This window comes from Panulirus ornatus, chromosome 68, assembly GCF_036320965.1.
Source record: "Panulirus ornatus isolate Po-2019 chromosome 68, ASM3632096v1, whole genome shotgun sequence".
NCBI lineage: Eukaryota > Metazoa > Arthropoda > Malacostraca > Decapoda > Palinuridae > Panulirus > Panulirus ornatus.
The window spans coordinates 14,897,727-14,912,050 of record NC_092291.1 but is presented as its reverse complement, the minus strand read 5'-3'; the positions used below and the strand labels follow the sequence as shown (position 1 = coordinate 14,912,050).

Below are 14,324 nucleotides of genomic sequence, written 5' to 3'. Positions count from 1 at the left end.
GCCTCTATTTCCTAGTTTTTTGAATGTCAAAATGCTTTTATAGATTTGGAATATACCATTGTTGGGACAGCAGGAAACAGAATGCATGGTTTAGACAAATGACCCAGCTTCTTAATCCCACATCTCCTTTAACTTTATGAAGTTCTAAAGACTCCTGACCCACCCTTGGCACATTATTTTACAAATAAAACCATGATTATACAAAACATTTGCATAGTTTTGAGTCCTGTGTGTCAGCCGTATGTACTTTCCATATGGTAGGAAAAGTAATATGCTACTGCATTCGGTTCTTTATTTGCATCCTGGAGTTGTTAGCACCATGTTATACAAAGGAAGTGACACTGATATCCAGGCTCAAGAGGGTGGAAACTGAATAGATTTTTTTATAGAAATGCTATACATCATTAGTGGTATGTACACAAGATACAACAACACAAACATAACAAACACTTCTGAGATCCAGTTATCCTTTCTTTTATTTACATGCCCTACGTACTGTAATAATTTAATCATATAGTTTCATATTCCTATTCCACCTACCTATTATAACCTTGCTTGTTAAGCCTTTTTTTTTTTTTTATGCTGGAGGACCCAGTCAAAGACAAATGTCCATATCAAGGAGGAGCCTTAATTGAAATATAGAGATTATTATACTTGATCGCCATTTGCCGCATCAGTGAGGTAGAGCCAGGCAACAGACGAAGGATAGCCCATCCACTCATGTACACACAGATATATACATAAATGCCCATACATGCACATATACATACATATGCATATCAACATATATACATACACAGACATATAATTATGTGCATATCCTTGCTTGCCTTCATCCATTCCTGGCCCCACCCACGCCCCACAGGAAACATCATTGCTGCCCCCTGCTTCAGTGAGGTAGTGTCAGGAAAACAGACAAAAAAGGCCACATTTGTTCACACTCAGTCTCTAGCTGTCATTTGTAATGCACCAAAGCCACAGCTCCCTTTCCACATCTAGGCCCCACAGACATTTCCATGTTTTACACCAGACATTTCACATGCCCTGGGAAAGTATTAACAAATTCTGGAGAAAGTGAAAAACCTGTCTTTTAAGATACACCAGGTCTGCAAAACATTCATTACCAAATGACAAACATTTACAGTAATCCTTCCTAAGCTTCCAAGTCTTCTGTTTTGTTGACGGTGTCACTGGAACCTTCATCAGATTCAACCTGAAGAACCTCTACTCCTGGTGTTTGTATTGGTTCAGGTTCTGGGAGCTCAATGGGTAACAGATCACCCCAGGATGTCTTTTTGAACACTTTATAACAAACATTACCTTGTCTACGTTTTGTTGCCGTCAGTTCCTGGAACGTGCCATATCTTGTACATGTCCTGCATATAATGTGCTTTTTTGAATGTATGGGAAGACGCACTACTCTAGGCCACTGTACTTCAGTGTCATCTCTGTTTCCACGTTTTAATACTACATAACTAAATACATCTTTCTGAATATTTTGCTCCCTGCCAAAAGCATATGGCTTATACGAAACACTGAAGTTGCAGTGTGCATCAGAAGAATGAAAGAAAATTGGACAAAACTTGTCATGAGAACATGGTGCAAAGACATACCCTTGAGGATTGGACTCCCCTTCCTCATAAGCTCTCCTGCTCAGTTCAAGAACATAATCTCGTGCCTCCAGAACAAGCCTATATCCAGCTTTTGTCCCAGCTTCTACAATTATCAGGTATCCAGAAGTTTTACGCCAAAGTATATCAATAGTGCGAAGTCTTGATGCCATATCTGGGAGCTCAAACAGTGTACGAGAAGAAAGCACTAAATCATATTTATGAGTATCAGACATGGGTAAGAACTGTTTGAAGAAGGTTCCTCCCTCCCGTACATGCAGAGGATTACTGATGTCTCCACCTCTTAGCAGTAAATCTGCAAGGTCATTCATATCTCCACTAGCATCAACACATACAGCTTCTTTGCAGCTACCTGGCCAAATCTTGTCCACAACCCTGTTAATTAGAAAAGTACAAGTATTGCAATTGTTGTAACTTCTAAATCACTGGAATTAAAAGTATGAAATTACTGTAGAAAGTTTGGTATACCATTAGCCCCCCACTCAGTGATGGGTTCACATGGTGAATTTTTACACTTGTGACATTTCAGACTTAGAATGCAGATTTGGGTAATGGTCATGTAGTTGTGAAACATTTGAAAAAAATTATTTTAATGTAAGAATTACAATAGCTTTAATTATCAAATATTTAATGATTCAAGGCTTTTGAATTATCATGCATTTTATAACGATATCAAAGCAAACCAATTTTCAGTTCATATCCTACCCACATTTTGTTTCAAATGCTCCTCACTTGCAGTCATCTTGTAAATGAGAGTATGTTGTGCAGAAACTGTAGGCTCTGCTGGCCATAGCCATAGATGGCAACCTAAACAAAGTATAAGTCCCAGGAGCTGCCCAAATGCCTCAAGAATCTGTTAGTAGCAATGGGTAGATGTGCTAGAGTTAGGCCAGATGTGCAGGTTTCAATATTTTTATGAAAAAATTGCAATCCAGTCACATTATACTTACCACATGCTGGTGCCAACTCCTGATCCAAAGTCAAGCATATTTCGAGGCGAGAACTGTGAATCCCGCTTCTTTATCTCGTTCAGTATTCTCACTAAGGAGGCAAAGTCTGGTGCCATACGTGCAACAGCATATACAGATGATCTGTAACAATAATCAGTAATTTTTCAGTAATGTTTTCCTACGAACTGGTTCCCAGCCAATACATTTCGATTACTTTTACATCTGATTTGTATTTTCCTGTAAAAAATGGTTTCTATTGTTACTCCAACCAACTCATAACAAAATTTCAAAAGCTGCAAGTCCCTGGATTTTTCTGCACCTTTGGTATAAGATTCAAATTCCTTTTTAATTTTCAGTGTTGCCTCACGTCAGAAAGAGGAAAGCCCATAAAAACTCGTAACATGGAGAATGTTCCAATCTGGTTTATCAAATAAAAGATTTCAAATGCAATTACACTTGCTTAGAAAACCCTAAGCCCTTTCATTGGGCAACAACACTTATGGCTGCATGTAGTAGTACACTGAGCACAGACTATAGCTCTAAACTTTGCCTCCTCACTGGAATTCCCAACTTATGAATTATTCTAGATCTTACCTAAAAATGGTACTAGGAATGTAAAATCATATAGAGAAAAACATATGACATTAAAGTCACTTATAAATTTTCAAAGAAAGTGTAACTGCTTCACCCTTGTGGGAAACTATTTTTATGGGGCAATTACTGTTAAAGTCAGTTTTCTAGTAAAAGAAAAATCATATTTTGATGAAAATAGTTATATTTTTATTTAAGTAAAGAATGTCCTGTTTATGTAAATGATCCTTACAGAATATAATATATACATAAATGTGAATAAGAGCAAGATTATTAGGTACAGTAGGGTTGAGGGTCAAGTCAATTGGGAGGTAAGTTTGAATGGAGAAAAACTGGAGGAAGTAAAGTGTTTTAGATATCTGGGAGTGGATCTGGCAGCGGATGGAACCATGGAAGCAGAAGTGAATCACAGGGTGGGGGAGGGGGCGAAAATCCTGGGAGCATTGAAGAATGTGTGGAAGTCGAGAACATTATCTCGGAAAGCAAAAATGGGTATGTTTGAAGGAATAGTGGTTCCAACAATGTTGTATGGTTGCGAGGCGTGGGCTATGGATAGAGTTGTGCGCAGGGGGGTGGATGTGCTGGAAATGAGATGTTTGAGGACAATGTGTGGTGTGAGGTGGTTTGATCGAGTAAGTAATGTAAGGGTAAGAGAGATGTGTGGAAATAAAAAGAGCGTGGTTGAGAGAGCAGAAGAGGGTGTTTTGAAATGGTTTGGGCACGTGGAGAGAATGAGTGAGGAAAGATTGACCAAGAGGATATATGTGTCGGAGGTGGAGGGAACGAGGAGAAGTGGGAGACCAAATTGGAGGTGGAAAGATGGAGTGAAAAAGATTTTGAGTGATCGGGGCCTGAACATGCAGGAGGGTGAAAGGCAGGCAAGGAATAGAGTGAATTGGATCGATGTGGTATACCGGGGTTGACGTGCTGTCAGTGGATTGAATCAGGGCATGTGAAGCGTCTGGGGTAAACCATGGAAAGTTGTGTGGGGCCTGGATGTGGAAAGGGAGCTGTGGTTTCGGGCATTATTGCATGACAGCTGGAGACTGAGTGTGAACAAATGGGGCCTTTGTTATCTTTTCCTAGCGCTACCTCGCACACATGAGGGGGAGGGGGATGGTATTCCGTGTGTGGCGAGGTGGTGATGGGAATGAATAAAGGCAGGCAGTGTGAATTGTGTGCATGGGTATATATATGTATGTGTCTGTGTGTGTATATATATGTGTACATTGAGATGTATGGGTGTGTAGGTTTGCGTGTGTGGACGTATGTGTATATACATGTGTATGGGGGTGGGTTGGGCCATTTCTTTCTTCTGTTTCCTTGCGCTACCTCGCAAATGCGGGAGACAGCGACAAAGCAAAATAAATAAATAAATAATATTATGTAAAGAATATATAAATATGTACTGGATATGTGAAATCATGCCTACAATTGTAAAAAATCATTAGTATATGTAATGTGTTTCGGAGCATTTACAACAAAATCACACTTAAGAAAATAATCATCATACACTTCCATAAATGTTTCAGATTAGTTTCTCCAGTCATGGCCTGCCCCCCTGTCAGTTCAACAACTTCCCATACCAATACAGGGGAAAATGTACTACTTTTTTGGTTTTCTCATCAGTAATTATTTTTGTTTTTTCCCTATAGAAGGAACAGAGAAGGGGGCCAGATGAGGATATTCCCTCAAAAGCCCAGTCCTCTGTTCTTAACGCTACCTCGCTAATGTGGGAAATGGCGAATAGTATGAAAGAAAGAAAGAAAAGAGATATTCTGTAAGTGATGTTTTCATGTGCACTTTTGAATACTGTAAATAAGACAAAAAAAAATGTATATTGTTAGGATTAAATCCGAAATGATGCTCCTCTTATGAAAAAAAATTAACTGCCATTTTGAGCTAAGCTTTTCTCAGCAGAATGTTCTTATGTACCAAACACTGCTTGATTGAATGAGGATATACTGCACATGTAATTTTGATTTAAAGAGGAAAAGGGATTGAACATGGTAAAGGGGAAAAATAGTATTTTTTCTTGCATGTTAACTGAGATGGCATGAGCAACTGAATTCCCTAATCAAGGCTATCTCATTATTGCTACTTATATCTAAAGATTTGGAATTGCTGTCATTTCCCCTTATGCTCATTAACACAGCATTATATAGTGCTTACTTGTATTTATCATAAATGATAGGTCTCCAGTTATAGGTTTCCCTCTTCATTTTCTCGTAAACTTTTGACCTCCTGGAGTCTAAAAGTCGTCTTCTGTCCTCTTCCACTACTTCAGGAGACATTGGATCAAATTTTTCTGCAAATGAAAAAGCAGAGTGGAAAATGTGTATAAAAGTTTAATGTAAATCAGGAAGAAGTGAGGCAAAGCAGCTGGAGTATGTGAGAATGAAGTTGAGTTTCTCAGGAAGGGAGATGAGTGTGGAAGGAATCAATGCATAGTGCCTTTGTATCAAGCAATGAGTGACAAGTGTGAATGTCTAATTTACAGTAAAATACCTGGTAAATTGTATTGGAGAGAGTGATGATATAGGTTGTAGTTGGCAGACAGCTCACAGGCAGTCATCAACCAAGGAGGTATATTACTGGTACTGCCTGCCTGGGTATTGGGAGGGTCACAAATGGCTGCATAGTGAGCCACCACAATGGTTGTCCAGTTGTACTCCTTTAACCAAGGTGGTTGTCTTTTCTTTCTGACTCACCCACACATGGACTGCTGTCATTCTGCCTGCAAACATTCCATCTATCCTTGCCACACATAACTCTTGACAAACTTATGCAACTAATTCTTTCTAACTCTAGATTTTTTCTACAGTGAATGCTATGTGCTAGCCCTGCCTTTTAGCATCCTGGTAGATGCAATACATAGAAGTAGTAGGTAGGAACATTGGACAAGGGGATTAAATAGGAGTATTAGTTTGGAACATTAGCTGGGAGCATAGCTAGGAGCCTCTGAAAACACTGCATTAAACTTGCCCTCTGCCATTGGCCTATTAAGGCATAAGGGCTAAGAAGCGGAACTTGAGTTCATCGGTTAAAGAGACTTTTGTTGTGGCCAACCACTTGAGGGAGTCCAAAGGGAAGAGGCATCAGATATAGATAGGTGGATAGAGAGTGGGTTGGGCCATTCCTCGTCTGTTTCCTTGTACTACCTCATTAACACAGGAGACGGCGGTTAAGTAAAATAAATAAGTAAATCATATATATATATATATATATATATATATATATATATATATATATATATATATATATATATATATATATATATTTTGTGTGATCGGGGCCTGAACATGCAGGAGGGTGAAAGGAGGGCAAGGAATAGAGTGAATTGGAGCGATGTGGTATACCGGGGTTGACGTGCTGTCAGTGGATTGAATCAAGGCATGTGAAGCGTCTGGGGTAAACCATGGAAAGCTGTGTAGGTATGTATATTTGCGTGTGTGGACGTATGTATATACATGTGTATGGGGGTGGGTTGGGCCATTTCTTTCGTCTGTTTTCTTGCGCTACCTCGCAAACGTGGGAGACAGCAACAAAGTATAATAAAAAAAAAATAATATATATATATATATATATATATATATTTTCACACATTCGCCATTTCCCACATTAGCGAGGTAGCATTAAGAACTGAGAACTGAGCCTCAGAGGGAACATACTCACTTGGCCTCCTTCTGTTCTTTCTTTTGGAAAAAGTAAAACAGGAGGGGAGGATTTCCAGCCCCCTGCTCCCTCCCCATTTAGTCGCCTTTTACGACACACAGGGAATACGTGGGAAGTATTCTTTCTCCCGTATCCCCAGGGATATAAAATCATATATATTATTTATTATATATTTATTATATATAATATATATATAATATATATATATATATATCTTTTTCTTTCTTTTAAACTATCCGCCATTTCCCACATTAGCGAGGTAGCGTTAAGAACAGAGGACTGGGCCTTTGTGGAATATCCTCACCTGGCCCCCCTCTGTTCCTTCTTTTGGAAAATTAAAAAAAAGAAAAATAAAAAGAGAGGGGAGGATTTCCAGCCTCCTGCTCCCTCCCCTTTTAGTCGCCTTCTACGACACGCAGGGAATACGTGGGAAGTATTCTTCATCCCCTATCCCCAGGGATAATATATATATATATATATATATATATTTTTTTTTTTTTTTTTTTTTTTTATACTTTGTCGCTGTCTCCCGCGTTTGCGAGGTAGCGCAAGGAAACAGACGAAAGAAATGGCCCAACCCCCCCCCCCCCCCCATACACATGTACATACACACGTCCACACACGCAAATATACATACCTACACAGCTTTCCATGGTTTACCCCAGACGCTTCACATGCCTTGCTTCAATCCACTGACAGCACGTCAACCCCTGTATACCACATGACTCCAATTCACTCTATTTCTTGCCCTCCTTTCACCCTCCTGCATGTTCAGGCCCCGATCACACAAAATCTTTTTCACTCCATCTTTCCACCTCCAATTTGGTCTCCCTCTTCTCCTCGTTCCCTCCACCTCCGACACATATATCCTCTTGGTCAATCTCTCCTCACTCATTCTCTCCATGTGCCCAAACCATTTCAAAACACCCTCTTCTGCTCTCTCAACCACGCTCTTTTTATTTCCACACATCTCTCTTACCCTTACGTTACTTACTCGATCAAACCACCACACACCACACATTGTCCTCAAACATCTCATTTCCAGCACATCCATCCTCCTGCGCACATCTCTATCCATAGCCCACGCCTCGCAACCATACAGCATTGTTGGAACCACTATTCCCTCAAACATACCCATTTTTGCTTTCCGAGATAATGTTCTCGACTTCCACACATTTTTCAAGGCTCCCAAAATTTTCGCCCCCTCCCCCACCCTATGATCCACTTCCGCTTCCATGGTTCCATCCGCTGACAGATCCACTCCCAGATATCTAAAGCACTTCACTTCCTCCAGTTTTTCTCCATTCAAACTCACCTCCCAATTGACTTGACCCTCACCCCTACTGTACCTAATAACCTTGCTCTTATTCACATTTACTCTCAACTTTCTTCTTCCACACACTTTACCAAACTCAGTCACCAGCTTCTGCAGTTTCTCACATGAATCAGCCACCAGCGCTGTATCATCAGCGAACAACAATTGACTCACTTCCCAAGCTCTCTCATCCCCAACAGACTTCATACTTGCCCCTCTTTCCAGGACTCTTGCATTTACCTCCTTTACAACCCCATCCATAAACAAATTAAACAACCATGGAGACATCACACACCCCTGCCGCAAACCTACATTCACTGAGAACCAATCACTTTCCTCTCTTCCTACACGTACACATGCCTTACATCCTTGATAAAAACTTTTCACTGCTTCTAACAACTTGCCTCCCACACCATATATTCTTAATACCTTCCACAGAGCATCTCTATCAACTCTATATATATATATATATATATATATTTCTTTTCTTTCTTTCAAACTATTCACCATTTCCCGCATTAGCAAGGTAGCATTAAGAACAGAGGACTGAGCCTGAGAGGGAAAATCTTCACTTGGCCCCCTTCTCTGTTCCTTCTTTTGGAAAAGTAAGAACTAGAGGGGAGGATTTCCAGCCCCCCCACTCCCTCCCCTTTAAGTTGCCTTTTACGACACACAGGGGATATGTGGGAGGTATTCTTCCTTCCCTTTCCCCAGGGATGTTTGAAGAGAGGAACCTGAATGTTCTCGATGTAAAAGAAACTAAGCGCAAGGGGAAAGGAAAAATTGGCTTGGGAATGTCTTGAGGTAAAGTCAGAGGTTAGTGTTTGGGCAAAAGTCAAGGAAGTGGTAACACTTCTGCTGAAAGAGTTGTGGGAATGTGTGACACAGACTGATGTGAGAAACCGTGAAAGTGAATTTTGAGAGGTGGGTGATTGTTTGTGGTTATGCACTTGAAAATGAGAAGGATTTGGCAGAGAGGCATGTGATTTGGGAAAAGCTGAGTGTGTCAGCAATTTTGATGCAACAGATCAAGTATTTTGTTGATGGGTTATCTGAATGTAAGGGTGGGTAAAGTGGCTGGTGAGGGTTTAAATAGGGAGCATAGGCAGATGGGGAAGTGGTAATAGGTTAGGTTAGGTGCAGATGGGGAGGTGGTAATAGCACAGAGGAGGTGAAAAAGAGATGGAGTGAATATGATGAAGGACAAGTTTTCTCTAATGTTTTGGCCCTCTAAGGCGAGTTGTGGGAATGTGTGACACAGACTGATGTGAGAAACAGTGAAAAAGAATTATGAGAAGTGGGTGGTTATGCACTAGGAAATGAGAAGGGTTTGGCAGAGAGGCATGTGATTTGCAAAAAGCTAAGTGTGTCAGCAATTTTGATGCAATGGATCAAGTGTTTTGTTGATGGGTTATTTGAATGTAAGAGTGGGTAAAGTGGCAGGTGAGGGTTTAGATAGGGAGCATAGGCAGATGGGGAAGTGGTAATAGGTGCAGAGGAGGTGAAAAAGAGATGGAGTGAATATGATGGACAAGTTTTCTCTTTGTGGTTAATGTTTTGGCCATCTAAGGAGATAAAGGGCCCTTGAATAATTTCTAGATATATGATGATAAACTCAGTATCATATACCTTGTTGCCTGATGATTTCTTCAACTTCTTTCAGTTTTTCCTTGTATTCATCAACTTCCAGTGGTGGGTGTCTAGACCACAAGTAAGATGTAAGCTTTTTGGCATCATTTTTCAAGTTCTTTTCTGGATACTCTAGAATAAAGAAAAATATTATGAAGACACTACTGATGTTATGTAAATTTTTTTTTATTTTCATCTCATAGACCTCTTTAATTTGAAAAAATCTCATTTATAATTATATCATAGAAATTTTGTCAAAAAGTTCATTAACATAAGTCTCCTATATAGAAATTTTGTCAAAAAGTTCATTAACATAACAGTCTCCTACATACAAACAAATATGTTGTGGTTTAAATGATTATAAATTCTAATGTACACTGAGAAGAACTGCATCTTTTCAAACTTCTATGAGTCAGCACTATGCTTCTGCAAACTTAAGGCCTTTGTTAACACTGCCAGTTCCAATGACAAGTAAGTTAATGAAATTGATAAAATGAAATTTAAGAAAATTCACACTTTACCTTTCCATTATCTTCTTTACTTGCCCTTCCCACATAACAATATTCAAAACCAAATACGAGCCCATATTTATCAATGCATATTACTCAAGTGATTCCAAATCACATCATTTGGTAGTTTCCCAGATAGCTTTATTTTTCATTTACAATATCCTGAGTTTCATCCTCCTCGATTTTTCATTCACGTTTCTACTCCTAGTCTTCAGAAATACAAAGCTAACATTTACATTACTGTCATGATATGATAAGCCCGAACTTAAATCTCACAAACCTCACATACTTACTCCCTATCATACAGTTTCTTATCTGAAACATATCAATATTGAATTCTAAAATGTCATCCTTAAACCAAGAGGATATAGAATTATGGCCATAATTGTGGGGAGGAATGTGTTTCCAAACCCTCATACTTACTAATGTATATATTCTGTTGGCATCATCATGTGCAAATACATATTGTACGTACTGATCCCTCCTTCCTCTCCTACAGTCATTTGTCGTGTCATCCACCATCGAGCTTCTTCCCTTGATACACTTCTTCATCTGACCTTTTAAATGACCCAAATCCCCTCTTCCCTATCACTGCATGGCTTTCATATGCGGGATTTATAAAACTGATTGAATGACAAAAATTAATCAAAACCAGCTGTATTAAAAGAATATATTTATACATTCATTCTGCTTACAGTACATGCTACCTTTATATTTTTTTCATAATTCATTGCCATTTCCTTCTTTTAGAGAGGTAGTGCCAGGAACAGATGAAGAAAGGCTGCATCTGCTAGCATCTATTGTCAAGCTGTCATATGTAATGCACCAAAACCACAGCTCCCTATCCACAACCAGGTTCCACTGACCTTTCCATGATTGAAAATTAGTGGTTATTGGGAATACAGACATTAACATTACTTTATTGCTTGCTGCTGGGGAAAAAAAACTATCCAGAGGACTAGGCTGAACACAAGAACTGGTTTTAACCTATTATTTAAATAGAACCTGTAAATCTAGCTGTTTAAAACAAATCCTGAGTTCAGCCTTAGTCCTTTGGATAGTTTTCTTTCCCAGCATTAAGCAGTAAAAATACCATAAACGTGTTTTCCTGATAACCACTGATTTTCACTATGGAATCTTGTCATTACATAATTATGATAATCATATCATTTTTCACATAAAATTGACCCAGCCCCTCACATCTGTCCTCTTACGAATCATGACATCCAGAAAAGATTTGAAGCACACTTGGCATAAAAAGGACATGCTCAGCACTAAATTCTCACAAACCAACCAGCAAAGGCAAGAGTAGCAGCATCAGTAAGCTTATCAGGTAGAGTAACTGTGCCAATAGACAGGGATCCTGCATGATTACGAGGCTTCAGAGATCCTTGTTTTATGGCCTCGCCAGTATCATCAAACAGCTTGAAATCAAACTTTGGTTTTATCTTGCTATTTGTTGAAAAGATCTGTAATAAAACAGTGAAATAACATTTACAAAAATTTTCAGATATGATTATGGTTTTTGTTCGTAGTAACTTAACCTAATCATTTTCACCGAAACCTAATTTCTACCCTCAACTGTTCTTCAAAACTCTACCCACTTCGTTGGGAAAATTTAGGAATGTTGATTTAAATGAAAGTGCTCTAATTTTCAGCTGAAATTATAAATGCTAATATGATAATCAACTCATAAGACAGTAATAATAAAATGTGACATAAACACAGTTTGGCAAGGTTAGGTTAGCATATTTTTTTTTTCAATTTTATAGTACTTTAGCATACATTCAAAAGAACATAACCTAACCCAAGTACTAATAATTACTCCAAATTTAAACAGGCATGACAAAACTCATTAAGTTGAACGTAAGTTTGCAATGAATAATTTTTTTCCATACATGTCCAGCATTTCCCATGTTTCCCATGTTTGCCTCTCTCATCTACACGTTATGTATAATATTTAAAATCATACATGTGATATGTACTGGTTATTAAGCACATCCATAAACTACATAAGAAAAATATAGGTATGCTAAGAGTGTTTTGTGTCATTTGAAAAAACATTTCTTCAAAATAACTTCGTTTAGGTATTACTCGATACTCCCAGCAAACTTTCACTACCTTAACATTATCTGAGTTAAAGGCCTGTGAGGAGCAAGCTAAAAAAAACATTAGGTAACCTTGGGGCCACAGTCAGCCCACACACCATAGCAGTCTTGTACTCTGGCCCCTCGTTAGAAATAAAGCGATTACTTTTGCCCTACAATCACTTGATAGAGAGTTGAACTATGAAGCTATCTATCTATTTATATCTCTGATACCCATTCCCTCCACTATGATCAAGAAAAAGTCAAATTAAGACAAAAGAATGTGAAATGTTTTTGGAAACCTGCAGAACTTATGAAAATCTAATAAAAGTTTCCCATCAACTGACAGCCACCTTATTTTCCAAGACATTTCCAAACTAAGTAATTGTTATGGTCTTCTATCCAACTGTTGTGTAGGCATGTGCTTTTCAGAAAAAAAGATGCTTTAATCATTCTCATCTGTAAGTTTATGAATATTCTCATATAGAAAATTAGGAGATTGTCTGTGGAACTAGTAACTGCCTCTGATTTCTGCCGAGCTAGGTAGTGAAGCAGCTGGGTTCATATGAGATCTCGGGATATTTATTTGTCTTGGGCTGCAAAAGGTTTATAGCCAGATTTCTCAGACCTAACCCAACTTCCAATCAAAAACCTAATCAAACACCCAAATCCTAACACCTATAACCTAAACTAACCTTAACACTTTATTTAGACATGTTGCGACATCTTGTTCCCAAGCTTGCAGAAACTAAGAGCTGGTTCTGGAGACTCCCTAAAATTGAACATCAACAAATTTTCAAGAGCTCTAAATGCAAATAGTTTACCATGTGAGGTGCAGACAATAACATTTGAATATCTCAAAAATACCATCAAGCATTAAGATTAGTATATCTAAATCCCTAGTACAACTTGGGTGAGGTTTTCAGGGGTTTTGATTATTTTCCATTAACATTTTAGGTACTTTAATCTTCATAGCCCTACCGAATTGATTACTTTTCTATGGTTCTCATACAGTATACTACAATTGTAAAACGAAGTCAGATTGGTAACATTCCAGTTTAGGGCCACCACCTTACTACCTTACACATATAAAGATGAAATGAGGATCAATATGATCCTAACACTAAGTAGAAGTGATTAATAAAATACATGAGAGAATTGGAGCATGAATTATCATCTTGCATGAAAAATTGGTTAAGAAGAGCTCTAAGGCTCAGGTTAAATGTATGTAGACAGAGAAGTACCATTAACTTAAGACTTACCCTAGTTAGGAATCTCTGCAGGTGTGAAATATTTCTGAGATTCATTTTGCATAAGAGCTTTTAGTTTGTTTCCCCCAATTTCGTAACTTGTCACATCCACGCCGAGAAAAAGCGAATCATAATCCTTTAGCCAATAATACTAGGGATACTCGTGCTTCCTATGTGAATGTTATGGAAACCACCGGAAAAAATATCGTACCAAAAGAAAAGAAGTTACCGTGTCTTGTAACTTGCACCTTTATAACGAATTATTGTGTGTCCTTTTTCATACTGTATATATGTATTCATAGAAATTGCCAATGTTCACAAATAAAATACCTTGTACTCAACATCAGTTAGAATGGGTTATGAATACTTCAGTTTTAGCGTAACAAGTGCGTATCGTATGCGTATGTTTATTGTCGTCCTATCCAAGTTGTCAGTGTTTTGATATTTTGTGGGGGATTACAAACGTGTGTTCTCAACATGCCGGCTGTTTTGAGAAGTTATTTAGCAACATAAACGCCATTTTGTGAGGTAATTGACAATCATTGTTGTGACTGATAATCCATAGAAACTTTAGAATAACAATTGTCCCAGACTGGTGCCTTGAGTCTTACTGAAAGCCTGATTCACACTGTAACTTCTCCGCTCTATGTTCGCTCACGGTTCGCAGTCTCTGCGGTTGAATATCAT

General features: G+C 38.5%; 1 protein-coding gene across 1 annotated transcript; it reads right to left on the bottom strand.

The window, feature by feature from the left end:
• Window positions 1-278: 278 nt before the first annotated feature.
• LOC139747462 (ribosome assembly protein METTL17, mitochondrial) lies at window positions 279-13,842 on the bottom strand. Its single transcript, XM_071659825.1, has 6 exons — window positions 13,650-13,842; window positions 11,595-11,769; window positions 9,792-9,923; window positions 5,345-5,480; window positions 2,582-2,722; window positions 279-2,006 (listed from the first exon to the last, which is right to left on the bottom strand). The coding sequence occupies exons 1-6, from the start codon at window positions 13,692-13,694 to the stop codon at window positions 1,154-1,156; spliced, it is 1,482 nt and encodes a 493-aa protein (XP_071515926.1). The 5' UTR covers window positions 13,695-13,842; the 3' UTR covers window positions 279-1,153.
• Window positions 13,843-14,324: the final 482 nt, after the last annotated feature.

Bases quoted from the DNA above. Each gene is read 5' to 3' on its own strand.
- LOC139747462 (XM_071659825.1), bottom strand. From the start codon at position 13,694: ATGAATCTCAGAAATATTTCACACCTGCAGAGATTCCTAACTAGG. The intron at 2,723-5,344 runs GTAAGCACTATA...TTATTGTTACAG, and splicing joins ATCATTTATGATAAATACAA to ATCATCTGTATATGCTGTTG. The intron at 2,007-2,581 runs GTAAGTATAATG...TCTAATTAACAG, and splicing joins GGAGTTGGCACCAGCATGTG to GGTTGTGGACAAGATTTGGC.